At 40.2% G+C, this 27175-nt stretch overlaps 2 protein-coding genes across 6 annotated transcripts in view; one reads left to right on the top strand and one right to left on the bottom strand.

Moving 5' to 3' along the window:
* Nucleotides 1–24543, top strand: part of RAB3GAP2 (RAB3 GTPase activating non-catalytic protein subunit 2) — a 110183-nt gene extending 85640 nt beyond the window's left edge. For all 4 annotated transcript variants that reach the window (XM_078356494.1, XM_078356492.1, XM_078356493.1 and 1 more), the window contains 12 exons: nt 100–328; nt 3741–3914; nt 4017–4123; nt 7472–7538; nt 10125–10195; nt 13565–13600; nt 15176–15250; nt 15561–15779; nt 19160–19249; nt 19515–19736; nt 21143–21301; nt 21492–24543. In XM_078356494.1, coding sequence (XP_078212620.1) covers nt 100–328; nt 3741–3914; nt 4017–4123; nt 7472–7538; nt 10125–10195; nt 13565–13600; nt 15176–15250; nt 15561–15779; nt 19160–19249; nt 19515–19736; nt 21143–21301; nt 21492–21644 — 1602 coding nt within the window. In that variant the 3' untranslated portion in view covers nt 21645–24543. The remainder of the gene's footprint in view (nt 1–99; nt 329–3740; nt 3915–4016; nt 4124–7471; nt 7539–10124; nt 10196–13564; nt 13601–15175; nt 15251–15560; nt 15780–19159; nt 19250–19514; nt 19737–21142; nt 21302–21491) is intronic.
* Nucleotides 24544–25082: 539 nt separating this feature from the next.
* IARS2 (isoleucyl-tRNA synthetase 2, mitochondrial) overlaps nt 25083–27175 on the bottom strand; it is a 66162-nt gene continuing 64069 nt past the window's right edge. For both annotated transcript variants that reach the window (XM_008985188.5, XM_002760499.7), the window contains exon 23: nt 25083–25571. In XM_008985188.5, coding sequence (XP_008983436.4) covers nt 25429–25571 — 143 coding nt within the window. In that variant the 3' untranslated portion in view covers nt 25083–25428. The remainder of the gene's footprint in view (nt 25572–27175) is intronic.

Genomic DNA, 27175 nt, shown 5'->3' with positions numbered 1-27175 from the left:
TGTATCCTCAGTATCCATCATCTTTCAAGTTAAAAGCTCCTTTGAGTTAATAGTGATTCAGAATCTTTGGCAGAGAATAACCGGTACATTTTTTATTAGTTTTCCCAAACAGTTTTGGGTGCGGACTCAGAGGCCCTCACTGATTCCTGGGAAGCCCTTTCTCTTGACACCGAGTACTGGAAACTCCTTCTGAAACAGCTGGAGGATTGTCTTCTACTTCAGACTCTGCTTCACAGCAAAGGGAACACTCAGACCTCCAAAGTGTCATCGCTGCAGACCGAGCCACTTCTAAGGCTTTCTGTTAAAAAGTTATTAGAAGGAGGAAAAGGTAAGCTGAGTTTATTCGATCATTTGCATCCATGTTTCTATGTTATGAAGGTTTCTTTTAATAGAAATGACTGAAAGAATAGGGAAAGAAAAATACACTCCGATTTTAAAAATAGCAATAACCTTCTATAAACTTTCGCTAAATTAATTTTCTCTAAAGTCTCATTTGGTCAGTTCCACACTCAGGAACTGCTAGGTGCATCCCTCTGCCTAAGAAAATGGCAATGATTCTCAAAGAGTGGTCAGAGGACCTCAGGAGTCCTCCTTTTTTCACCTACATATCTGTATAGGTCAGATTTTCCTCGTACGCTTCAACCAAAACAACAGAGCACAATAGATTGAATGTCAAAGCTGATTGGGGATTCCACGTAGAAGCCAGACATTACACAGATGTGCAAATATGTAAAGTGGTGCCACTTTTTTCACCAAATATCCCTTTTTTTTTTGCACTGGGACATGTAGTTTTTTTTTTTTTTTAAAGTAAGTTCTGGGATACATGTGCAGAACGTGCAGGTTTGTTACATAGGTATACACATGCCATGGTGGTTTGCTGCATCCATCAACCTGTCATCTACATTAGGTATTTCTTTTAATGCTATCCCTCCCCTAGACTCCCATCCCCAAAAGGCCCCAGTGTATGATGCTTCCCTCTCTGTGTCCGTGTGTTCTCATTGTTCAACTCCCATTTATGAGTGAGAATATGCAGTGTTAGGTTTTCATTCCTGTGTCAGTTTGCTGAGAATGCTGGTTTCCAGTTTCATCTGTGTCCCCGCAAAGGACATGAACTCATCCTTTTTTATGGCTGCATAGTATTCCATGGGTATATATGTGCCACATTTTCTTTATCCAGTCTATTGTTGATGGGCATTTGGGTTGGTTCCAAGTCTTTGCTATTGTGAATAGTGCTGCAGTAAACATACGTGTGCATGTGTCTTCATAGTAGAGTGATTTATAATCTTTTGGGTATATACCCAGTCATGGGATTGTTTCGTCAAATATAATTATTTTCATAAAATACTAGCACATAATCAGTTTATTATTTTCATTTTAAAATGGACTAATAAAATATTTTTAAAATTTATCAGTTTTAATTTTTAGTACCATAAAGATTGACAGCTATAACTCATAAACCAAAGTTCCTTGGGGTTGTCAGTAATTTTAAGGGGATCATGAGACTAGTACGTTGAAGAATTGCCTTTACATGCCTTAAGCGTAAACTCTTAAGCTTGCTATCCAAAAACTTTTGACTTTGAATCCAACTGATTTTTCTATTTCTTTCATACTTGCTTCCTAGATTTTAGTTAAAATAAAGCATCCATGTGCATCCCGTCTTAGATCTGGGCCTGTCCTCTTCCCTTTCCCTGCCTCTCTCTCATGAATATCGAAATCTTACTCATCTTTCAGGATCCAGCTCAAACGCTTCTCCTCCAAGAAGCCCTTCATATTCACTAACTGCAGATTTTCTCTTTTCCCCTAATATCCATAGAATGTTACTCCCCTGTTGTGATGCGTCCCTCTCCACCGTCCTGGAGTCATTTGGGTTCCTGTGCTTATATCCTGCAGGAACATAAACATCTTGTATTTTTAGTTTGTCTTTGGGTGCTCACGCTTTTTATCAGCAGCTCTTTTAGCTGCTGATAAAATACTGGAAGAACTGTGTGTAAGCTTTATAAATACCTGTGTAATTATGGATTTTTATTTAGCTTACTCATTTTCTCATTCTCTATAAACTTGTGACCATTTTTTTATTGTAAACTCACCATACGTCAAGTTGCCACCTAGTGAAAGGGTGAGGATGCTATTTGAATATTAACCTAAGGCAGTGGAATCAGGGGCTTAATTGTGGAATGAGAATTTTCAAATGTTTTAAAAGAAACATAAGACATGAGATCACCCAGCACACTGCTCACATTCATTTTCACTGATAATTGTGACTTTACTTTGAAGCATTCTTTTTGTGGAAGGTTGTTATTGGAATCAAAAGAGGAGGAAAGAGTGAGCGAGAAAGTTTTGGTAAACCATAGAAGAAATGTAATTTGTTTTCGATAATTAACGGGACTCTTTAAACATCTGGAACGTTTTTCAGCATGAGTTTACAATTTTTTGTCCTATATTGATGACAGAAGCATGATATATGCTGTTGATTAGCTATGGCTAAATTAGGCCCATAAATATTTCATGTAGGCAAAAAGTAATATTGCCTGGGCACAGTGATTCATGGCTATAATCATAGCATTTTGGGAGGCCAAGGCAGGTGGATCACCTGAGGTCAGGAGTTCAAGACCAGCCTGGCCAAAATGGTGAAATGCTATCTCTACTAAAAATACAAAAAAATTAGCGGGGCATGATGGTGTGCACCTGTAATCCCAGCTACTCAGGAGGCTGAGGCAGGGAAATCACTTGACCCTGGCAGGCAGAGGTTGCGGTGGGCCAAGATCATGCCATTGCACTCCAGCCTGGGCAACAAAGCATGACTCAGTCCAAAAAAAAAAAAAAGATAATATTATATTGCCTTTAGGAGGCTAGACAAGTGTCATACTAAACAATCTATTTTCACATATAATTAAGTAAAAGTGTTTTAAGGATATATTAATTTCTTTGTTTTTTGAGATGGAGTTTCACTCTTGTTGTAACTCATTATACTCCAGGCTGGAGTATAATGGTGTGATCTCAGCTCATTGCAACCTCTACCTCCCGGGTTCAAGCAATTCTCCTGCCTCAGCCTCCTGAATAGCTGGGATTACAGGCATGCACCACTACGCCCGGCTAATTTTGTATTTTTAGCAGAGGTGGGCTTTCTCCATGTTGTACAGGCTGGTCTCAACTCCTGACCACATGTGATCCACCAGCCTCGGCCTCTCAAAGTGCTGGAATTACAGGCCTGAGCCATCATGCCCAGCCAATTTCTTTGTTTTTATCTGGTAAAGCGTATTTTAAATCTGTGGACATAGAAAGCATATGTTATGCGCATGTACATTTATTTATATTCATCTAATATTTTCTGAGAGTATAAGAATGCCCTGACATATATTTTGATATATCATATCAAAATTATTAAAAGTCATATTGGTCAGGCACAGTGATTCATGACTGTGAATATATGTTCACATATATTTTGATATATGTCAGGGCATCCTTATACTCTCAGAAAATATTAGATGAATATAAATGCACATGCGCATACCATAATATCAACAAAACATCCTGCTTGTCGCCCTCATAAGTTGAGCGGTAGATAGTAACCCTACTGTAAATCTCGCGGCTTTTTTGGGTCACCTTTAGGCTCAGAAATGAATGTGGCACTTAAATCTCTTCATAAGGAAATGTAGGTTATGAACCATATTGGCTCCCATTGGCAAACGCTGCCATGTGTGTTGTGAATTTTTATTTTCTTTCTTGTCTCCAAACTATAGGTGGCATTGCAGACAGCGTAGCCAAGTGGATATTTAAACAGGACCTCAGCCCTGAAGTATTAAAACTGGCTAATGAAAAAAGAGATGTAGAAAACCCGGATGAACCCAAAGATGGTGTTAACAGAGGTTTCCTTGAGGTATCAGAGATGGAGGCGGACTTAGGAGCCATACCAGGTGATACACAAATAATGAGAAATATGAAATCCAGACTAGAAATATGTGGCCAAGTGTCCGTCAAGGAGAAAAATAACATCACTGCTTTCTTCTGACTTTCAGACTTACTGCATTTAGCGTATGAGCAGTTTCCTTGCAGCCTCGAACTAGATGTGTTGCATGCACATTGCTGCTGGGAGTATGTTGTTCAATGGAATAAAGATCCAGAGGTAAGAGTCTCGTTACCTCTTTCATGTTATTTCTGCTTCTGCGTTCATGCTGTTCATATGTGGGGACTGTAATTAAAGAGCTTATTCTAAACACTGGCTTTTTTTCCCGTTGTAATGCCTCTGTACTAACTAGGGTAGACCTTTTTCATGTGTTTCCTCTTATAATCCTCACAGTAAACCTGTAACATGTAGGCACTGTCATTATCCCCACTCTAGAGAAGAAAAATGTAGGGCTCAGAGAATTTAAGTTTCTTCCCTGCAGGCACACAGCTAAGGTAAGTGTCAGGATTTAAGCTTAGGTTTCTCTTTCTCTGAAGCCTGTGTGTTTTGCCCTCCTTCCTAGTTAGGTTATGACAAGTATATTGTTTCTTTCTTTCTGAATTCCTGCATGAAATGGCACAAACCTAACAGAATATTCGTTTTTTTGTTTTTTTTTGAGATTTCTCAACCTGTCACCCAGACTGGAGTGCAATGGTGCGATCTCGAGTCACTGCAACCTCTGTCCCCCGGGTTCAAGCGATTCTCCTGCCTTAGCCTCCCAAATAGCTGGGATTACAGGCGCACACCACCACGCTTGGCTAATTTTTATATTTTTAGTAGAGATGGGGTTTCCCCATGTTGGCCGGGCTGATCTCGAACTCCTGACTTTGTGATCTACCCACTTCAGCCTCCCAAAGTGCTGGGATTGCAGGTGTGAGTCACCATGCCAGACCCAGAATATTATTATTATTATTATTTTTTTTTTTTTTGAGATGGAGTTTCGCTCTTGTGACCCAGGCTGGAGTGCAATGGCACGATCTCGGCTCACCGCAACCTCCGCCTCCTGGGTTCAGGCAATTCACCAGCCTCAGCCGCCCAAGTAGCTGGTACTACAGGCACGCGCCACCACGCCCAGCTAATTTTTTGTATTTTTAGTAGAGACGGGGTTTCACCTCGTTGACCAGGATGGTCTCGATCTCTTGACCTCGTGATCCACCTGCCTCGGCCTCCCAAAGTGAGAATATTCTTAATATTGTAGTCATCATGATAGAAGTCAAGAGTGAAGGTCCTGACATCAACCTAGTGTCTGATTGTTCACATATGTCTGTGTTTGTCTGTTACTTCTATTTGCCTCAGAAGAACAAAGAGGCATGTTGTGCCCAAGATTGCCCTTTCAGTTCTCTGCTCAGGCGCTGTTTTCTACTGCTTTTGGTAGCCACTGTTTCTACCAGGGCATTTGCAGTCTAGAATCAGCATGGGGGAAGGACCCAAGCCTGGAGATAGAAGGCCGAGATTTAGATCCCAGCTGAATTGCTGATAAGCTTCTGGCTCAAGAGAGTCACTGAATCTCTGGCCTGTTATTTTCTACCTTTTTCCCCCTCCTTTTTAAAATGAAGGTGCCATGATTAAATAAGATATAAAAACCTACTGTAAATATTCCTCTTTGCCAGTCAGTCCTTCACGTAAACCTCCCTAGTCAGTGCCCTGGTAAATTATTCCTCTCAAATCAAAATTCTTACCTTTGTCATCCTTGTATGAGGTTGCACTGTAAAGAACTCTCACAGATGAACCAATTCATGCTAATATATTAATGGAAACGATATTCTTCCTTCCTCCAAAAAACTAATCCCTTATGTATTAAAGGAAGACGTTACAAAAGTAAGTGATTTAAATAAAGGAGTAGCCTTTGATCAATTAAACCTTGATCAAAAAATGATTTTAGGGCAGAGGATCTTCTTAATGCCCCTCAAATCGCTCCCTGGAGTTGACTGCAGCCTGAATGGTGATCATATTTAGGCCGTCTACTTAAATGAGTTACTTTTCCTTTTTATTAAAAATGAGTGTTATGTCTAGAATAAGAACACAATTTCTAAAATCAGAATGAATTAATATCAGATTCAAGTCTAAAAAAGTGGCATTTAAAAAGAAAATTCTGCTTAATAGCATTTGTTATTTTGTTTTTTTTTTAATTGAGATGGAATTTCACTCTTTGTTCCCAAGCTGGAGTATAGTGGCGTGATCTCGGCTCACTGCAACCTCCGCCTCCCGGGTTCAAGCAATTCTCCTTTCTCAGCCTCCCAAGTGGCTGGGATTATAAGCGCCCACTACCACACCCGGCTAATTTTTGTATTTTTAATAGAGATGGGGTTTCACCATGTTGCTCAGGCTGGTCTTGAACTCCTAACTTGAGATGATCTGCCTGCCTGGACCTCTCAAAATGCCGAGATTATAGGCGTGAGCCACCACACCCAGCCTATAGCCTTTGTTTATAAACCAAAGGCAGCTTGCAGAGAGGACATAGACAAAGCTGACGTCAAGCCCCATGGCTGCTGCATACAGCTTATAATAATCATAGCACACGGTTTCTGATCTCTTTGTTTCAGCTTTCTCCTAAAATGAGGGCTATAATAGTAGTTATCTCAAAAGGTTATTGCATTTTTTGAGAAAATGAATGCATAGTGCATAACATTTTGATTAGTGTTGTCGTTATCATTAGTATTGCTTACATTTAAAAGAAGTTGTTGTTTTACTTGTTTTTCCTGTTAAATATTCATCTTGCCCCATCCAACCACTGTCTCAGCTCCACCATTTGACACACACAATTCTGTGAGGCTCAAAACAATGAAATTACCTTCAGACAAATTTCAACACAATATGTATTGGCAATGATATGTTTGATGATGATGTATAAGCTACAAAATTATTCAGCAGAGATCTGGATGATTGCATCAGTGTTGCGTACTGTATTTGAGTTTTAATATGTAAAGTATTTTCATCAGAAAGGGTTGAATTTCAAATATCCCATCTGATACTTCATAGTTCCTTCCCTGCTTTAATTTTTTTCTCTTTGGCACTTACCACTAACATACTAAATATAATGTATTTATTTATTATGTTTATTATGTAGGTCCCTCATTAGAATTTAAACTCAGTGAAGGCAAGACTTTGGGTCTGTTCGTTCATTATGGAATCTGTGGTGCTTCAAATAGTGCTTGATGCAGAATAGATGCTCAATAAATATTTGTTGAATAACGAATGAATTGTATCTACAAAAGCAAGCTTACTGTTTTCACATCTGTATGAAATTCAAGTGTTTATTAGAGAGAATATTGCTGTGATGTAAAAACCACAGCAAATTTGAACTCAGATGTTAGCCCATATGACATAGGAGCTGCTAGGAATTAACATTGTATAGGTAATGTGAGTTGAAGAGGGACAGTATATCAAAAATTACTTCTCGCCCAATAATTTCATGTTATTATTGCAACATTCTTAGGTAAATTTATGTAAGAAGTCTCCATTGATAATGGTAAAACCTATTAAATGATACCTCTTTTTCTTTCTCTTTTTTTCCTCCCTATATGGAAGGAAGCACGTTTTTTTGTTAGGTCAATAGAACACTTGAAGCACATTCTTAATGCACATATTCAGAATGGTAAGTACACAGATGTTAGAAGCATCACTGGTTGATTTAAAAGAGACTTCCTGACTTAACAGGATGTGAATTTAAAGATTCACAACCTATTACATTTTTATTTGATTACTCTACAGCCTAACATATTACTGTGTATTGGCTCAGGTGTAAGGGTCGCTTGAGGCCAGTGGTTCAAGGCTGCAGTGAACTGTGATCATGCCACTGCATCCAGCCTGGGTGACAGAGTGAGACCCTGTCTCTAAAAAATAAACAGTACTGGCCATGTTAACTACTTGGGGAAATGCTGTTTAGAAAGGGGTAAAAGAACTGGTAGTAATCACCACTTCTGTTCGTCAAGCTGACTACTATTCCTGGGGAGAATGAAGGCAGCTGTTCTGCATCTGTCTTTCCAAGGAAACAGGGAATCAATGATGGCTGCAGAACAGCTGCCTTCATTACACCCTTCACAGATAGTGAAGGGAAGAGGGATGGGTTTCTCAGGACTGTAATTCTTAATGAAACATTGTGATAGCCAAAAGCCTAATAAGATTAGATTGTAGCAACTACCTTGTGCATCTTAAAATGGATGTGAATATTCTCCATTAGCTGCCAGACCTTGGCAACTACTAATGTCTTCTTAAAAAGTATTGAACTTGTGGGCCAGGCGTGGTGGCTCACGCCTGTAATCCCAGCACTTTGGGAGGTGGAGGCGGGTAGATCACAAGGTCAAGAGATCGAGACCATCCTTGCGATGATGAAACCCCGTCTCTCCTAAAAATTCAAAAATTAGCCGGGTGGTGGCACGCGCCTGTAGTCCCAGCTGCTCGGTAGACTGAGGCAGAAGAATCGCTTGAACCCAGGAGGCAGAGGTTGCAGTGAGCCGAGATTCCGCCACTGCACTCCAGCCTGGTAACAGAGCAAGACTCTGTCTCAAAAAAAAAAAATTGAACTTGTAAACAGATTCCATTTAATAGAGATGGGTTTCATTATAGGAATTGAGGATATCAGCACCAAGCTAGTTAGTAACCTTAACTATGATGAGACTTGGTGTTAGGCTGGGTAAGAGGAGGTATCACCTTATGTCTCTGTGATAAATTCTTGAGAAGGTACTTTTTCTTTTTAACTGTACTTTAGGTCTGAGTTACATGTGCTGATCATGTAAGATTGTTGCATAGGTACATACATGGCAATGTGGTTTTCTGCCTCCATCCGCCCATTACCTATATCTGGCATTTCTCCCCATATTTTCCGTCCCCAACCTCCCCATTCCGCACTGTCCCTCCCCTAGCACCCTCCCGCCCAGAAGCTACTTCTTTTTCACCTCTATCACATTCTTGCAGGTGGTATGTAATCCAGTTGCAGAAATTGTAACATGTCCCATTTTACTTGAAAAGAACTTGAAAATTCCTTATTCATCTCTTAGATCTTACATTCATCCAAAAAGAAAAAATTTGCCCTGACTCATTTAGAAAATATCATGTTTAAATTACTCTATCCTTATTAATAAAATTATTAAGTTACTAACTGACTTCAGACTAGTATTTCTTCAAGTCAGACTTTTACCCATTTGTACCTTTACCGATCGAGTAAGGTTCCTGGCTTCTCACAGCCTATGGGGGACCTTACTCATAGACTCACTCAGCTGCATGGGTAGTAATAACAGCATGTGAAATGCCATGTTTATACTGCCTAATTGACAGCTGTTTCAGAAATTTAATTTTAATGCCACAGCTCAGTGAGTGGTGAGTGGCAGGGTCTTGCTTTATTACCCCAGCTGGAGTATAGTGGTGCAGTCATAGTTCACTGTAATCTTGAACTCCTGAGTTCAAGCTATCCTGTCACCTCAGCCTCCGAGTGGGTCTGTAGCCATGTGCCACCATGCCTGGCTAATATTTTAAACGTTTTTTCATAGAGATGGATTCTGGCCATGTTGCCCAGACTGTTTTTTTTAGAAAATTAATTTTTTAATATTTTGTCCTTAATACTTTTTTATATATTACTTTAATTTGTAGTTATATACGAAAAAATCAATTGGCAGACATTGGGATTGTTTCTAGTGTTTGGCTGTCAGGAATAAAACTGTTCCCAACAATCTCGTGCGTATCTTCTGTATTCATTTCTCTTGTGTGTACACCCAGCAGTAGAATTGTCGGGTCATACAGCAGACACGTTTAGCTTTGGTAGCTACCACCCAGCAGTTTCCGGTGTGATTTTACCAAGTTATTATACCACCAGTAATGCATGAGTGCTCCACTTGTTCCATATCCTCATTAATACTTGGTATTGTCATTTAAAAATTGGTTTTAGCCTTTTTGGTGGCTGTGTATAATGCTTTCTCACTGTGATGTTCTATTTCTCTCAGAACTAATGATTTCACTCTTTTCTTCATGCTTATTGCCAATTTTGACATGCTCCATACAGTCCAGTTCTGATTTTTATTAAAGATAAAGATTTCATTAACTTGGTAATAGTACATAAGATATAAAGAACGAAATCAAAATAAATAGTCCATATACTTTAGTCAACTTAAGAAAGACAGTAACTTGTTATATATAATAAAAGTGAGAATCTATACGCATTCTATTTACTACTGTACTCGCTATCTAGGCATTGCGCTGATGATGTGGAATACGTTCTTAGTTAAAAGATTTTCTGCTGCTACATACTTAATGGATAAGGTAAGGTAGTTTCATGTATTGACTTCTTATTGATTTGGTTCTCTTAATTGACTAATATTAGAAAGATTGGTCACGCTAGGCTCTGTTAGACTATTTTTTAATTTGATTATTAGATTTTACTCATGCTCAGTTAAATGTAATGCCCAGTACTGGCGTTTTAATGACATGAAGAAGAGCTCTAAATCCTCAGAAAGAGTCTATTATATTATAAAAGCCCCTTAACTAAAGAAATTAGGATCGGTGGTTGATTCAAGCAAGGATTTGCGTTTTATTTCAAGTTAAAATGTAGAAATATACACTTACTGATCTTTGATATAAGGCCAAGATTTTTTTTTTTTTTTTTTTAAGACAAAAGTCTAGCTCTGTTGCCAAGTTGGAGTGCAGTGGTGCAATCTTGGCTCACTGCAGCCTCCGTCTCCTGGTTCTAGTGATTCTCCTGCCTCAGCCTCCTGAGTAGCTGGGACTACAGGTGCACGCCGCCACGCCCAGCTAATTTTTGTATTTTTAATGCAGATGGGGTTTCACCATGTTGGCCAGGATGGTCTCAATCTCTTCACCTCGTCATCTGCCTGCCTTGTCCTCCTAAAGGGCCAGGATATCTTCTTTGAATGGAGTTGATTGCAGTTCTCCTTTGGTTTTCCTGCAAAAGCCTCACCCATGATGCATTGCCTATCATGGCTGGATCTTATTTTTTTGAAGTTGTTATGTAATTTAAGTTATAACCTTTAGATTTCTATAATTTTTGTAGTTCCTTTGTCTGTATCTAATCCAAAGACCTAGGAGTTATTCTCCTCCATAAACCCTTGCAAAGCATTCAACATAGCATTCATGTAAATACCTCCCCCTTTTTTCTCATTCATATTTCATCAGTTATTGAATTAAATGACATAATTACAGTTACATGTACAACTAGCATGAATTGCTTTGGGAACAAACATAACATGTAAGCATAGAACTCAATTGGTGGGAGCAGAAGCTGCTGAGGGTAACGGCCTAGTCTCCAGCTGACTGGCCAGGGGCACTAGTTTGTTTTACAGGCCACTCAACAATGTAGATTAATGTAGCATCAGGTGAGTGGATGCTAAGAGAATTACCACTGTAATGAAAACATAGTCTTTTAAATGTGTAGTCACAGTGATTTCTGCACCATGAATAGCAGCACAACCAAGACCCAGCTGTAGGCCACTGCTCCCCTTGAAGTTGCTTTCTTTGATGTTTTTGATAACATATTTCTAGTTAAAGCTGACCCGTCTTGGCCGGGCGCGGTGGCTCAAGCCTGTAATCCCAGCACCTTGGGAGGCTGAGGCAGATGGATCACGAGGTCAAGAGATCGAGACCATCCTGGTCAACATGGTGAAACCCCGTCTCTACTAAAAATATAAAAAGTTAGCTGGGCATGGTGGTGCGTGCCTGTAATCCCAGCTACTCAGGAGGCTGTGGCAGGAGAATTGACTGAACCCAGGAGGCAGAGGCTGCAGTGAGCGGAGATCGCACCATTGCACTCCAGCCTGGGTAACAAGAGCGAAACTCCGTCTCAAAAACAAAGCTGACCCGTCTTTCCTCTGGCTCCTCTCCCTTGACTGCTTAGGTTCTTTCCTGGAACTTGCATCTTTCGGCCTTTATGATGCTGTTCTCCTGTTCAGCTTCACCTCTGACCCCCTCCTCTTTCGACAGAGTAACAACAAACTGTAATTTGTGTGTGTGTTACAGTTTGTAATTTCACAGCATTCTCACATCCACAGTCACATTTGATCTTCACTATTTTGATTGGGGTGAAAATAGTCCTGAACTAGGAAGCAGGAAATTTGTGATTCAGTAAGTCTTTATTATAATGTATATTTCTCATGTGCCCAGACGATGCTAGGTTCTGTGGTTGAACCAATGGAAGTTACTTACAGTCCTGGCCCTCAAAGAGCCCACAGTTTGAACACCAGGTAAACAGACAATAGGGAGCTTTGGGAGCTCAGAAGAGGAGGAAATAAATAACAAGACAAGGGGAAGGCTTCCAACCTAAATTTTGGTGGATGGTTATATATGACCCAGTAAAAAGTAGGTGAGAAGAAAGTGTATCCCAGCAGTCCTGGAGATAGGAGGCAACTGGTTGGATTCAGAGAACTGTAATTAGCTTAGGATTGCTGGAACATGGGCTATATTAGGGGAAGAGAGAAGCTAAGATGAAGAATTTCTTGTGCAGGCTGTGGATTTTGATTTTCTGGTAGTATGTGTAAGCTTAGCACAGGGTCTGGCACATGTGGCTCAGTAAATTGTGGCTATTGTTTTATATTGAAGACACTGGGGCAGTTTTAAGCACAGGAATTATATATTCAGATTTGTGTTTAAAAAGATTATTTAGGCAACAGACAAAATATCTTGGGATTGGGGTTGGCTGAGCTTGGTGGATTCCAGGCTGCTGTGGGTAATCCCAGCAAGGGGTAGCGAGGTCAGGTTTTTCTCCACTGTCTCCTGTGAGTTTTCCCTCTTACCAGTTGGTATTTCTGAGGGCAGAACTTTTACCTCCCACTTATTACACTGTAGACATATACAGTAGAATCCTAATAAGTACTTACTGCATAAGGAAATCTTTCTGAGCTAGAATGTAACTCTCATCTGCTTTAGTGCTTTTCCTTTCTATTTCAAACGATTGTGTCTTTATCAGCAAGCCAAACTCTTAGGTGTTCTTGATTAGTATCCTTGAGTTAGGCTCTGGGTTTTTTGTTTGTTTGTTTTTCTTTGGTGGGGGTGGGATGAAGTCTCACTCTTTTGCCCAGGCTGGAGTGTAGTGGTGCAATCTTGGCTCACTGCAACCTCCACCTCCCGTTTTCAAGTGATTCCCCTGCCTCAGCCTCCCTAGTAGCCAGGACCACAGGTGCATGCCACGACACCCAGCTAATTTTTGTATCTTTAGTAGAGACAGGGTTTTACCGTGTTGGCCCGGCTGGTCTTGAACTCCTGATCTCAAGTGATCATCCCACCTTGGCCTCCCAAAGTGCGGGGATTACAGGCATGAGCCACCACGCCTGGCCTAAGCTCTCGGTTTTTAGGCAACTCAATTATTTGACTGTACAAAGCGAGGGCCAGATTTTTAGAGGTTTTTTTCTTATTTAATAGTTCAGAAACAAAAAATCATTTAGAAATATGTAATTTATATTTGAAAAGGATTATTCTTGAGCCCAGTGTGACATTAAATTTAACCTCAAATTTAATTGCATCTACCATTGCTAGAGACAGCAGCTAATTAATGAGACTGCCACATTTATTTATAGATGCATTTATAGTTTTTTAATTCAGTTACTTTTTCTTATCTGTACCATAGTAATGTCTTTTTATTTAAATTGTTAAATATTACAACATTTTGTCTTTCTATTTTAGGTCGGAAAATCACCAAAGGATAGGTTATGCCGAAGGGTAAGTGAATCTCCCGTAACTAGAGTTACAGTTGTTAATTCCACACTTCATACAGTATTTTGTTAACTGCAGGGGCGAACTTTGCCTTTGACCATTGTGATGACGTGTCTGGAGGAGGTAACAAACATGAAGAGAGAATGTCTTGCATTAAGGAAACTGGTCATGAACTACGGCCAATTTCAATTTACTTTTCCAGATTGTTAGATAGCATATTTAAACTGGGTTTTTATAAGATGTGTTCAACTTTGGACTGTGGACAGTATAACATGCTACCATTGCTGCATATTTTTGCTCGAATTCAAATTAGACATTTATAATAGAAGCATCCAACATCAGATTGAAGTAGGTTCAAATGTAATAGTGAATTTTACCTACCTATATATATTATGTATAATAACATAACTATACAAATACAACATTAATCTTAACTAATATTCCATTCCCTAGATACGGGACTTGTATTTGACCTGAGAAATTAATAGTACTAGCAACCTAAGAACTTTGAAATGTTCTTTTTACAAATACCTTAAGGAATGTTGGGACACAGCTGTTAGAGGTCCTTAGTCCCAAAAGAATCACCACTGTTGAAGACTTTTTCTGGTGTGTTCTTGAGAATGGTTGTAGGACTAGGTTGTGTGTGTGTGTGCATGAGCCCACACACACTGAATTATTTGCTTTGGGGATGTGAGGAAATGATTGTTTTTTGGTTTTGAAAAGATTCTACACAAATGCAGTGGTCCCTTGGACAGGCCCTTTAAAGGAGTCATTGAGAACCATCTGTTGCTCACAGCATGGATCTGGTATTTCGTTCTCAAGCTTGGGGGTTCTAGTTTTGCTCAGAGGGTTGAGTTCAGTCTCTAAGAGATGCTCTGAAATCAGACCAGGCTGTTTTCTTGGAACTTTTCAGACTAGAGTCTCGTATGGATCTTCCCTCTACCACGATTATTTGGCTACCAGGTGCCTTAGCAAGCTGAATAGTGAACTCAAAAGTGCTACCATGTATAGTAACTGATGAGACTATCTATACAATACACAAAGAACACTACCTTTTTTTTTTTTGAGACAGTCTCGCTGTGTAGCCAGGTGCCAGGCTGGAGTGCAATGGTGCGATCTCGGTTCACTGCAACCTCTGCCTCCCGGGTTCAAGCAATTCTCCTGCCTCAGACTCCCGAGTAGCTGGGACTACAGGCGTGTGCCACCACGCCCAGCTAATTTTTGTATTTTTTAATAGAGATGGGTTCCACCATGTTGGCCAGGATGATCTTGATCTCTTGACCTTGTGATCCGCCCACCTCAGCCTCCCAAAGTGCTGGGATTACAGGTGTGAGCCACTGTGCCCGGCCAGAACACTACTTTTTAAAACTCATTATTTGTACCACTTTTTAAAGCTTGACTTTAAAATTGGCTGACAGTAAATAATCTAAAAGAAGGAACTTAAATATGCTAATACCTTGACTGTCTATTCAGTGTGGAAAGTCAGCTGAACAGGTGTATTATATTCTGATTCTCGTTTTTCTGGTATTAACTGTAGCAGTTTTCCTGCAGGGCCTAATTATGTTCCTTTTTTAAAAACAGGATGTGGGAATGAGTGACACAGCAGTGACATCTTTCCTTGGCTGCTGTTTGGATCTTCTTCAGACCTTAATGGAGGTAAACGAGGTGTATTTTCCTTCTGAACTGCTCCTAAGATGTAAGTCTTCTGCAGACCATTGCAATTGATAATGACTATTTGAATGAGCTTGTTTCTCCTTCATTCATTTCTAAATTTTGACTTAAGCCCAAAAGGTAGTGATATTTTCTTATTAAATTCTTATTAAAATTAGGTTTTGTGTTTTTTAATTGCAATTTGGGACAGTGTACAGTATGAGTTTGCACTTTGCTGCTAATAAACTCATGAGGGTATTTGTGCCCTATCATTTATCCATTACTGAACACAGTCCTCCATTCTTAAAACTCTTAGGCAGATGTTAGCAGGGATGAAATACAGATGCCTGTGCTGGATACTGAGGATGCATGGCTCTCCGTGGAAGGACCAATCTCCATAGTGGAACTGGCCCTTGATCAAAAGCACATCCACTACCCACTGGTGGAGCACCACTCCATCCTGTGCTCCATCTTGTATGCAGTCATGAGGTTTTCTCTGAAGACCGTGAAGCCACTTTCACTTTTCGACAGTAAGGTAAGTACCTCAAAGGATTTCAGAGCTATTTTGGAGTTGCAGGCTTAGCAGACACATGGGTTTTCTTATTTAATAGAAGCTGTTCAGTACTTTTGTAACTTGCGTAATTTCGTGTGAGGTTCTGACTCCCTTATTCCCTGCTTGATTCTGTTCTTTTTATTTACCTTCCATACTGCTCCCCTCTCAGCTGTCTCTGCCCTTCTCGTTTTCCATATTATTCCTGGACAGACTCAGTTTCTCCCTCTTGTATATCTCTAGGCCTGACCAATCCCCAGAGTTTTTAGGCACACATTTCTATTGAACTTCTCTCTTTGAGTGTCCTATAGGACTTCAGACACCTTATATCTTAAAATATATCTGCAAAGCCACACCCCCATCCTGCCCCTAACCTAAATTTGCTGTTCCTTCTGAATTCCCTGGCTCGGTTATTTGATGAATGATGTCATCCTTTTTGCCCTGGCAAAAAATAGAAACTTTTAAATAATCTCACTAATTCCTTACTTCAAGCCAGTGTTCTTCATTGTAAATTCATTCTTGTATATTCATCTATAGATCATACCTGTCCATTTCTCTCCATGACTCTACCCCTAGTTAGGCGCAATCGTCTTTCCCTTGGCTATTACAACAGCCCTTTCCTAATCACCCTGCCTCCAGTTTCTCTCTCTCCAGTCTCATGCTATGAGAACTGTCTTCCTAAGAGACAGGTTTAATTGTATTAATTCTATGCCTAAGATTTTTTTGGCTCCTCTGCAGGATTGAGTCCAAACTTGTAAGCAGAATATGTTTTTACATATTCTGTTGTAACCTTCACCATTTAGCTGCAGTGGATAGTAGAACTCTTTCCTTCCCCATGCAGGTGTCAAATTTTGAGAGACAGACAGGACTCAGACTGCTGGAGATAAAAATGTCAACTTTATTACCTAGCTTTTTACTGATAGAAACGAGGTTAGAAAACACAGCTTAGGCTTGTGGGAAAGTGGGCTTATTATTTCACCCTTAAATGAGAGACTGACTCACAGCCGGGAGCAGGGGCTCACGCTTGTAATCCCAGCACTTTGGGAGGCTGAGGGGAGTGGATCACTTGAGGTCAGGAGTTCAAGACCAGCCTGGCCAACATGGTAAAACCCTGTCACTACTAAAAACATAAAAATTAGCCAGGCGCGGTAGCATGTGCCTGTAATCCCAGCTACTCGGGAGGCTGAGGCAGGAGAATCGCTTGAACCTGGGAGGCAGAGGTTGCAGTGAGCCAAGATCACACCGACAACAGAGTCACAGAGTGAGACTCTGTCTCAAAAAAGAATGAGTTAGTGTATCTTTGAGATTATAAAGGATAAGAGTACTTAAAGATTAAAAAAGAGAAAGAAATGTCAAAATAAAGGGCCCAGCTTGGTATTCCCCTCAGAGGTCTTTGCCAAACCAGAACACATCCAGAACTGGACGAGCATACTGACGTTGTTAGTCTCAACGCATAGCATGCCAAGGCTACCTGAGACAGCTGGGTGACTCTCATCTGCAGAGAGGTAGTGTGGTTGGTTGGCTAGTGAAACAGTCCCAGTGCTACCATTTGCTAACTAGAAGTACTTCGATTTTCTTAGCCTCAGTTTTCTCATTCGGAAAGTGGCAGTGACTCTAGCGCTGACCTCATGGTTGTTGTGAGGGTTCCTTGTACTCAGCACGAAGTACTTAGCAGTGTCTGGGATACAGTAAATAAGAAGTGGTACTGTTATAGACCTTTATAGCTAAGACCACCAGGTGGGAACTCCCAGGAAACGGATTGTGAGTGAGTGTATGCTGAATCTTTAAATACTTCGATCAGTGATGTCCAGAATGTCAAGGGTTGCCCCGGAAGTCTGGTTTTTCTTATCACTAAAGGATGGGTAGCTTTAATCTACTTGGCAATCACACTCGGTGACCTAGAACCATAGATGATTAGGTATGGAAGGCAAATTGGAAGATACCTAGGATGTGACCTGCCTGCAGAAGAAGCAGTAACCCAAGATTGTGGGTCATTTACCCAAGGCAAGCAGGTTGGAAGTGGTGAGCTTCAGACTAGACCTGGATCTTTCCATTTAAAGGCCAGTGCTCTTTGCTGTGTATTACATTTCCTTCCAAGGAACTTCTGAAATCCTGTTTTCTGATACTCTGTTTTTACTTTTTAGACACATGTCTGTTCTTTCAAATCAGGTGTTTTCAAACAATTCAACAAGTGTTTTTAAAGATTCAGAGGCTGCGCACGAGGGCTCGTGCCGATAATCCTGGCATTTTGGGAAGCCGAGGTGGGCAGATCACCTGAGGTCAGGAATTTGAGACCTGCCTGGCCAAGATGGTAAAACCCCGTCTCTACTAAATACAAAAAAAATTAACGTGGGTGTGGTGGCACACACCTGTAGTCCCAGCCCCTTGGGAGGCTGAGATGGGAGAAGAGAATCTCTTGAACCAAGAGGAGAAGGCTGCAGTGAGCCGAGACCGTGCCACCGTGTGATTATTAAACAATTTAATGAAAAATAAACAGGGCCGGGTATCGTGGCTCACATCTGTAGTTCCAGCATTTTGGAAGGCTGGAGATAACTCTCTCAAAAAAAAGGATTCAGAGTTACATATATATATATATTTATATATTATATATATAAAATATAATCACATATATATTATATATAATATAATATATGTCATATTATATAATATGTATGTTATATATATGTGTGTGTGTGTGTGTGTATATATATTACTTGGCTATTACTGGAAAGCAAATCATCCCAAAACTTGGTTGAAAATAACATTTATTATCTCACAGTTCTTGTGGGTCAGTAATCTGTGTTCTCCTTATCTAGGTGCCTCTGGCTCAGTCTCTCATGAGGCTGTAGTTAAGGCCCTGCATCTGAAAGCTCACCTGGGATGGGGAAAGGGTGATTCACTTCCAAGCACAATCGTTGGCAAGATTCAGTTATTTGCCACATGTGCCTCTCCATACAGCAGCTCACAGCATGGAAGCTGGCTTCCCACAGAGCAAGTGACAGCAAGTATGAGTGCCTCAAGGCAGAAGCAGTCTTCTGGAACAGAGTCTTGGAAGTAACATGCTGTCACCTCCACCTGCTTGTTTGCTAGCAGCAAGTCACCAGCCCACTGGCAAGGAGAGGGGACCATAGGAAGCACCCATACCAGGACGGGGGGAATCACTGGGGATCATCTTGAAGGCTACTACGTACTAGATAATTGTTATAAAAATTAAAGGAACAATTCTAAAATCTTATTGTTCAAGGAGAAATAAAAATCAACCATGAGTTATTCTTAAATGTCTTAAGTTTTAAAAAATCTTTCTCCCTTTCCTTGCTTCATAATCCACACTCTGATATCAGTTTTCTTGCTTTCTTTCTCTTTAGGGAAAAAATGCATTTTTCAAAGACCTAACTTCAATTCAGTTATTACCTAGTGGGGAAATGGATCCAAATTTTATTTCTGTACGACAACAGGTAAATTACAGCTATTGGATTTTGTTTTTGATTCCTGGGGGAAATGAAAAGAGCAAAGGAAAAATCTAGCTGGCTTTTAAAAGAATGACCACTTGCAAAGTGTTTGGAGAGCTGGTCGTTTACCTTTAAATTATGTGTTCCTTTCTTGATAATTAATTTAATGGAAAAACCACTATAAGTGACAGAAAAGCCAACAATACTTTGATTTAGGTATTTTAAAATGAAACAGTAACAATACGTTGCTATCTCTCTCTCCGTTTTCAAGTTCTTACTGAAAGTTGTCAGTGCAGCTGTCCAGGCTCAGCATTCAGCCACAAAGGTCAAATATCCCACAGAAGAGGCAACACCCACTCCTTTTGGGAAAGACCAAGATTGGCCGGCTCTAGCTGTGGATTTAGCCCATCACCTTCAAGTTAGTGAAGATGTTGTCAGAAGGCATTATGTGGGGGAACTATACAACTATGGAATTGACCACTTAGGAGAAGAGGTAATCATGAACCCTTTGAATGTTAATTGGACTCAAGTTACAAAATTGATAGTTGGAATAAAGAATCAGTAGAGTCTCCAATGAAACCTTTTGCTCTTCCTTTTGTTAGACTATCTAGGTACAAAAATAGAACAATAGAGTATTTTTTAAACATAAAATTATAATCAAATAATTCCTACAGTGTGCCAGGCCTGCTGTATGCACAAGGATATAGCAGTAAACGAAACAAGGTTCCTTCCTCATGGACTTGACAGTCTGCTGGTAGAAGCGGAAAAGCATGCTAAAGTTTGCATTGCATGGTAGGTGCTATGAAAAAGTAAACAGGGCCAGGCTTCGTGGTTCACACCTGTAATCCCAGCACTTGGGAAGGCTGAGGCAGCAGATCACTTGAGCCCGGAAGCTGAAGACCAGTCTGGGCGATATAGCGAGACCCTGTCTCTAAAAACGAAAAGGAGAACATTTGTTTTAATTAAAAAAAAAAAAACGGATCATATGAATAAACAGGAGCTACTACAGTAGGGTGGTCAGAGAAGGTGACGTTTGAGCTGATCCGCCAAGGAGAAACAGCAGCCAGCTACTCAGAAACTGGGGGAACAGTGCTTGAGATAAGAATTACAAAGGCCCTGAGGTGGGTGGGGACTAGAAAGCCTAGGTTCAGGACTAGAAAACCTGGGAATGGCTGACCAAACATGGCAAGGAATAAAGAAGTGTGGGATGAGGCAGGGAGGCTGGCACAGACCATGGCCAGAACCTGGGATACGGCCCAGGGTTATTCTGAGTATACTCAGAAGCCATTAGAGGGGCTGGGCATGGTGGCTCATGTCTGTAATCCCAACACTTGGGGAGGCCACGGCGGGTGGATCATTTGAGGTCAGGAGTTTTGAGACCAGCCTGGGCTGTTAACATGGTGAAACCCCATCTCTACTAAAAATACAAAAACTTAGCTGGGCATAATGTCACATACATGCCTGTAATCCTAACTACTTGTGAGAATGAGGCAGGAGAATCCCTTGAACCCGGAAGGTGGAGGCTGCAGTGAGCTGAGATCGCACCACTGCCCTCCAGTCTGGGTGGCAGAGTGAGACTCCATCTCAAAAAAACAGATCAAAAGAAGCCATTAGAGGGCTTCAAATAGCCATGATGTGAAACTCCCTTTATTTGCCACATCCTTGAAAACAACACACTGAATAGCCATATTGAATTGAAAAATTAGGTGATGAGACAAAAACAATTAGCCAAGGAGCAGAAATTTGGGTTTAAATGCTAAGTTTCATTTGGATTTATCTTTTGGTTGTATACAACCAATGGCCACAGTAAAAATCAACTAGAATCTCTTCGCTGGGAACCCCTTTCCTATAGAGTATTAACAAATCTGCTCACTACGACTGTATTATTTCTGTCTTCAGGCCATTCTACAGGTTCATGACAAGGAAGTCCTTGCCTCTCAGCTGCTGGTGTTGACAGGGCAAAGGCTGGCTCACGCGCTTCTCCACACCCAGACGAAAGAAGGAATGGAGCTGCTTGCCAGACTTCCACCCACACTGTGTACTTGGCTCAAAGCAATGGTCAGTGCAATAGAATGAGATCAGGCCATTGGCTGTTTTCTTCAGTGACTAGTTAATAACCGTCATGAAGAACATCTGACAAATTTAATTTCTAGTTACAAAGGAAAGCGTTTTTCTGTAGTAACTCTTAAGTCAGGAACAATTGTTGTTCAGTCGTCTATAATAGGTTATTTTTCTGTCCCATTTGCAGGACCCTCAGGATCTTCAAAACACTGAAGTGCCAATTGCAGTAACAGCTAAACTAGTAAATAAAGTAATTGAGCTTTTACCAGAAAAACACGGGCAGTATGGTCTAGCCTTACACCTCATTGAAGCTGTGGAAGCCATATCTCTTCCTTCTTGATGACACTTACCTACTGGAAATGCTCTAAAATTATGATTAAACGTCAATTAGTGCATGGTTATTTTACATAATAAGACCTGGAATTTTATGGGAAAAGTATGTCTTTTTTTTTTTTTCTTTTGTAAAAGAAATAAGAATATATACAACTTTTGAAAAGTGCAACCCTGGCTAAATTCCACTCCCTGGTTAATACTAAAGATAAAATATAAACAAATGTCAACTCTATTATAATTAATACAGATGTTTTACTGTTTATTTCTAATTCAAACACTTCGGTAGCTTTATTGTTAAACTTTGCTATTTAAAAAATGGTTATAGTTTACATATATGTTCTTATAAGATTCTGTATTTGCTATCTAAAATGTTGTAATTCAGTCTAAATGTGTTCATGTACAGTCCCCATCAGTAGAGTATAGAAACACCCCACTCTCCTTTAGTAAATGTTGAGAAAACGCCTTTCTTGTCATGCTTCAAGTCCCACACTGGGCTGCCACCGGGGAGTTCTGGAGACTGAAAGGTTCCTTTCCCAGAGGTTCTGCTGTTGCCATCGGAGGATGACGGTGCTTGAGGAGGAAGAACGGGTTCAAGACCATCATATTCATCAGCAGGGGGCACTAAACAGAACCCTTCACCTGTTGTACTTGCCAAAATTGAGAAAAGAGGTGTGTACACTGCAGCAAATTAATTATAATGTGAGTTAAGATTTGCTTTTTGCCAAGTTGCAAAGTTGTATCCACATCAGGTGTCTGTAAAAATGTATTATCTTGTAAAACTTATGTAAAAAAAAAAAAAAGGCAAAGATACTAAAAATTTTAAGTCCAACTTTATTTTTCCTACAAGTGTTTAGAATGCTTCTGGGATTTGCTGATGTTATCTGTCCTTGGGAACAGTATTGAAAAAACTGCTTAGTGATATTACAGCTTTAGCAAACCGACCTCATAGCTGGGATGAGAGCATCAAATACAACTAATGTTGTACCCTACAGTGCCGAGAGCAGTCCAAGTGCTAAATAAATCTTTACTGATTAAAACCAAACTATCGCTACTCGGGAGGCTGTGGTGGGAGGATTGCTTGAGCCCGGGAGTTTGAGGCCATCCTGGGCAACAAAGCAAAACCCTGTCTCAAAAAAAAGAGAAAAAACCAAATTAACCAAAACTCTGTAATGTAAAAGAGTGCTTTGAGCTCTACAAATACCAAGTGTTTCTTATGGTGTATTTTAGAGTGTAGCCATAAAGTGTAATTACTGGTATGTCATGGATCACAGTTGTTACTCATAGTAAGTCACTGTGATACACACGTTTGTTTCTTCACTTTCCCTTAAGAAGCCAACTATAGTAATCTTGCAAAGTTGAGAAGTATGTCCTTCAGGGATATAAAGAAAAAGCTGTTTCTTGACTAAAAGAGCACATCCAAACAAGAATTTAACTGGCTAAAATATAATAATTACTGTTAAGTAACTATGAAACTTAAAATCCTACAAGGGAAGTGTTTAAGATGTCTTGAGTATTTGGGATGGGGCCTGAGAGTCTGACTGAGGCATACATTTCATAGAGTAATAACAGCACTGTTAAGAGCTAATCCAACCTCCCGGCCTCTGCTTGGGTCTCCGCTACCCCAGGCAGACGCATCCTAGAATTCTTGTAAACATATCTGGCTCTTAACAGTCACTTGTCATATATGTTCTAAGAGATCAGTTCTTCCTGTGATATTTTGCAGGTATGCTGAACGTAGTGTGAACTTAAGGAGACTAGTCAAAGAAACTTGGAGTTACAGCCATTTTTAAACACTAAATCCTCAATTCCATCATCACTTCGGGGGAGGGGGTACTTATTAAGCATTATATAATAAAACTGGTTAACCTTACTCTGGTAGAACAGACAGTCCGATTTGGGGATTGCTGAGAATAATCAGAAGCTGAAATATGGCTCACAGAATCCTAACACAAGTAATTAAGACTCGAGTTACATTTGTTATCCTAAAATTGTTCATAGAATTTTAAAATTGAATTCTGACTTGTATGGTTAAGAAAAGCAGTTAAATATTTTACTGCTTATCAAGGGCTTTTAAAGTAAATAAATCTGATATGAAGAAAGGCAAGTACTATGTAGATATTCTGTAATAACAAAGCCACAGATGATAAAGGAATTAGATTTTATGTAGAATGGGTTGTTTCTGAAACAAAAGTATGTGGCACTTACTGTAGTTATTGATAAGAGGCCAATGACCAGTAGTGTTTCCTAGATAGATACCCACCCTCACACAACTTTCTTCATTAATGTTGAATATGCATTTTATCTTACGGTATGATGCTCAAGGAAAACAAAGTGTTCAAATACTCGTAACTTCTACATTACAGATTCTGTTGAGATGTAAAACTAGAGGGGCCAGGGAAAATGTAGATAAAGGGATACATAGCACCATGCTTCTAAATGCATCATACTATTGCAAAAAGAAAAAAAGAGTTTTACCTTTATTATAAAACTTCATCTACGGTCAAAGTAAACACTGTTACATTTAAATTGCTATTTTAAAACAATTGCAATCTAAAGTCAAAAATCTGAAATGTAATAATACTAGACTTAGATTGAATATAATGCTCATTTAGAAGTTGCTGTGGTCCGTTTGATTTATAAGAGAGAAAATATTTTTACAGTACACTATAGCAACAGCGAGAGCCCTCTCCCACTCTGATAGGAATGGGTTTGCTGGATGTCTACAAGTTAGATTCCTGCTGAGTAGAATTAGCCATCCTTAAAAGATTTTGATCCAATACTGAATTGTTTATAAAATGCTTTCTCTATTGTAATGTACTATAAGTAGTGAAATTCTGTATATACTGCTATTTTCTGTCCATTGTTGTGAACTCATGTACATTAGTGAAATAAATTTTCAGCTTTCATGTTGTTTCCTAAACATTCATAAATATAAGTAAGTATTAAGAGATTTCTTCCTCTCTTGAGTAACAAATTTGGTCCTTCGCTTCCTTCCTCCCTTTTTTTTTTTTTTTTTAGATGGAGTTTCCCTCTTGTGGCCCAGGCTGGAGTGCAATGGCGTGATCTCGGCTCACTGCAACCTCCACCTCGCAGGTTCAAGTGATTCTCCTGCCTCAGCCTCCCAAGTAGCCGGGATTCCAGGTGGTATGTGCCACCACACCTGGCCAATTGTGTACTTTTAGTAGACGTGAGGTTTCTCTGTGTTGACCAGGCTGGTCTCAAACTCCCAACCTCAGGGGATCCACCTGCCTCAGCCTCCCAAAGTGCTGGGATTACAGGCATGAGCCCCACCACATCCAGCCGCTGATTATTTCTTTCTAATCCAAAAACTAGCTCTTCTGAAAAGTCTGATGTTTACTAGTGGGTTAAGGGAGACACACCTCTGCCATTCTCTTTGAAAACTGTACTTGTCCTTGATACTCACTTCTGCACCAACAGCAGTCAGTACTTTTCCAGAACGCCTTTATTTTCAGATATCATAGAATTTAAATCCTGAGTCCAAAGATGTATAAAATATAAAACATTTTCTGCTCAACCATATTTGAAGATAAGCTAAATACATGTCTATGTTATACACACACACACACATTTTTTTTCTGCATGTATATATACATAATTCTTTCCGTAGTTACAGGAAATACTTTTTATAATTCTGATTTCGACCCTCATCCTCCACCGTGTACTCATCCACTCATTACCTAAGTCTTGGATTTCTTTCCAGTATTGTAAATAATGTATCTAAACTTCTAGCCAGTACTGTGGGGAGGTTCTTGCTCCGGTGAGCTATAATACTATTTTCCACTAACGGCTTCCGCACAGCGAGGACAGAGTGTATCTGAAGATTCCGCTGTGTACTTCCAACAACGAGGGCATTTTCCTTTGGTAGTCGGCATGACAATTACTTTATAGGAAGACTCTTCACGAATATCACCACCTATAAAAAACACATGAAGAGGATTTCTCATAGGCATTCAACTTGTATCACTATTTCTTCATTGGTTTAGCAGAGGCCTCTTTTTCAAGTCCTCCATCCTGCTTTGATAAAGCTTGTTAGACACTTCCCCGTTTGCCCCATTACAGATGTAGCCAAGGTAATGGGATCAGACAACTCAACAACCAAAGAGAGCTGAGGAGTTGGCGACCCCATCACTCTGCGACTAACAAACATCTCCCAAGTCGCTGACGTCTTCTCAGGCAGAGCAGAGTTTCTAGCTGTTTAATCTGCGTATGGTTCTGATGAATGACGCTGCCTCTCCAGCTACATACTTGACTAAGAATTGTTAAACGCCAAATTACAGTGACAACTACAGTGTCCTTACTCAAGATTTCTCATGGGACAAAAGGAACCAAAAGTATCTCCACAATTAATACTTAGACCTCAAATGGATGAAATATAAAAGTAAATTATTTTCTAGTCATTGTACAGAGTATATGAACATTACATGGCCAGGCGCAGTGGCTCACGCCGAGCACTTTGGGATGCCAAGGCAGGTTGATCGCCTGAGGTCAGGATTTCGAGACCAGCCTGGCCAAAATGGTGAAACTCTGTCTCTACTAAAAATACAAAAATTAACCGGATGTGGTGGCGGGTGCTTGTAATCCCAGCTACGTGGGAGGCTGAGGCAGAACAATCGCTTGAACCTGGGAGGTGGAGGTTGCACTGAGCCGAGATAGTACCATTGCACTCCAGCCTGGGCAACAAAAGCGAAACTGTGTGGGAAAAAAAAAAAAAAAGGCCGGTATAGTGGCTCACACCTGTAATCCCAGCTCTTTGAGAGGTTGAGGCAGCCGGATCACAAGGTCAGGAGTTCAAGACCAGCCTGGCCAACACAGTGAAACCCTATCTCTACTAAAAATACAAAAAAAAAAAAATTAGCCAGGCATGTTGGCATGCACCTGTGTTCCCAGCTACTGGGGAGGCAGGAGAATTGCTTGAGCCTGGGAGACAGAGGTTGTGGTGAGCTGAGATGGTGCCATGGGCACTCCAGTCTGGGCAACAGAGCGAGACTCAGTCTCAGGAAAATAAAATTACAAAAAGTAAATTAAGCCAGAACCTTTAGTACATGGTCTATGCTGCCACGCCCAAGTTTGAACTGATGCCTCTAAGTTAACTTCCCATCCCCTGTTACCCGAAAGCTATGAAAAACCCAAGTAGCATAAACTTTGCCAAGATACCTGCTTATTTTTCTTTATTAATGCAACTCGACCTCCACCAATGAAGATGAACCAGGTTGACTTTTTAAATCTTCTATAAAACAAGTATCTACGAAATGCTTCCTTATGACATACCATTGTTAGAGTGAGCTCAACAAAACATCCTCCTTACCGCCTCACAAGAATGGCTAAATATTTTAATCTGGGGTATACATAACAGGAAATTTCTGCATCAACAATGAGGAATGGGACAGCGCCAGTGCAGGGGTACTAAGTATCAAATCGGGGACATGAAGGGAAATGGGAGCAAGTCAGACTAACATGAACCTCATATACAATAACCAACATTTATTCAAAGGACAGAAAGAAAGTCTCTTTCTTCTG

The sequence above is a fragment of the Callithrix jacchus genome, chromosome 19 (assembly GCF_049354715.1).
Source record: "Callithrix jacchus isolate 240 chromosome 19, calJac240_pri, whole genome shotgun sequence".
In the NCBI taxonomy this organism is placed as follows: Eukaryota; Metazoa; Chordata; class Mammalia; order Primates; family Cebidae; genus Callithrix; species Callithrix jacchus.
The sequence above is the reverse complement of the archived record's forward strand: the minus strand, read 5'-3'. Positions and strand labels throughout refer to the sequence as shown.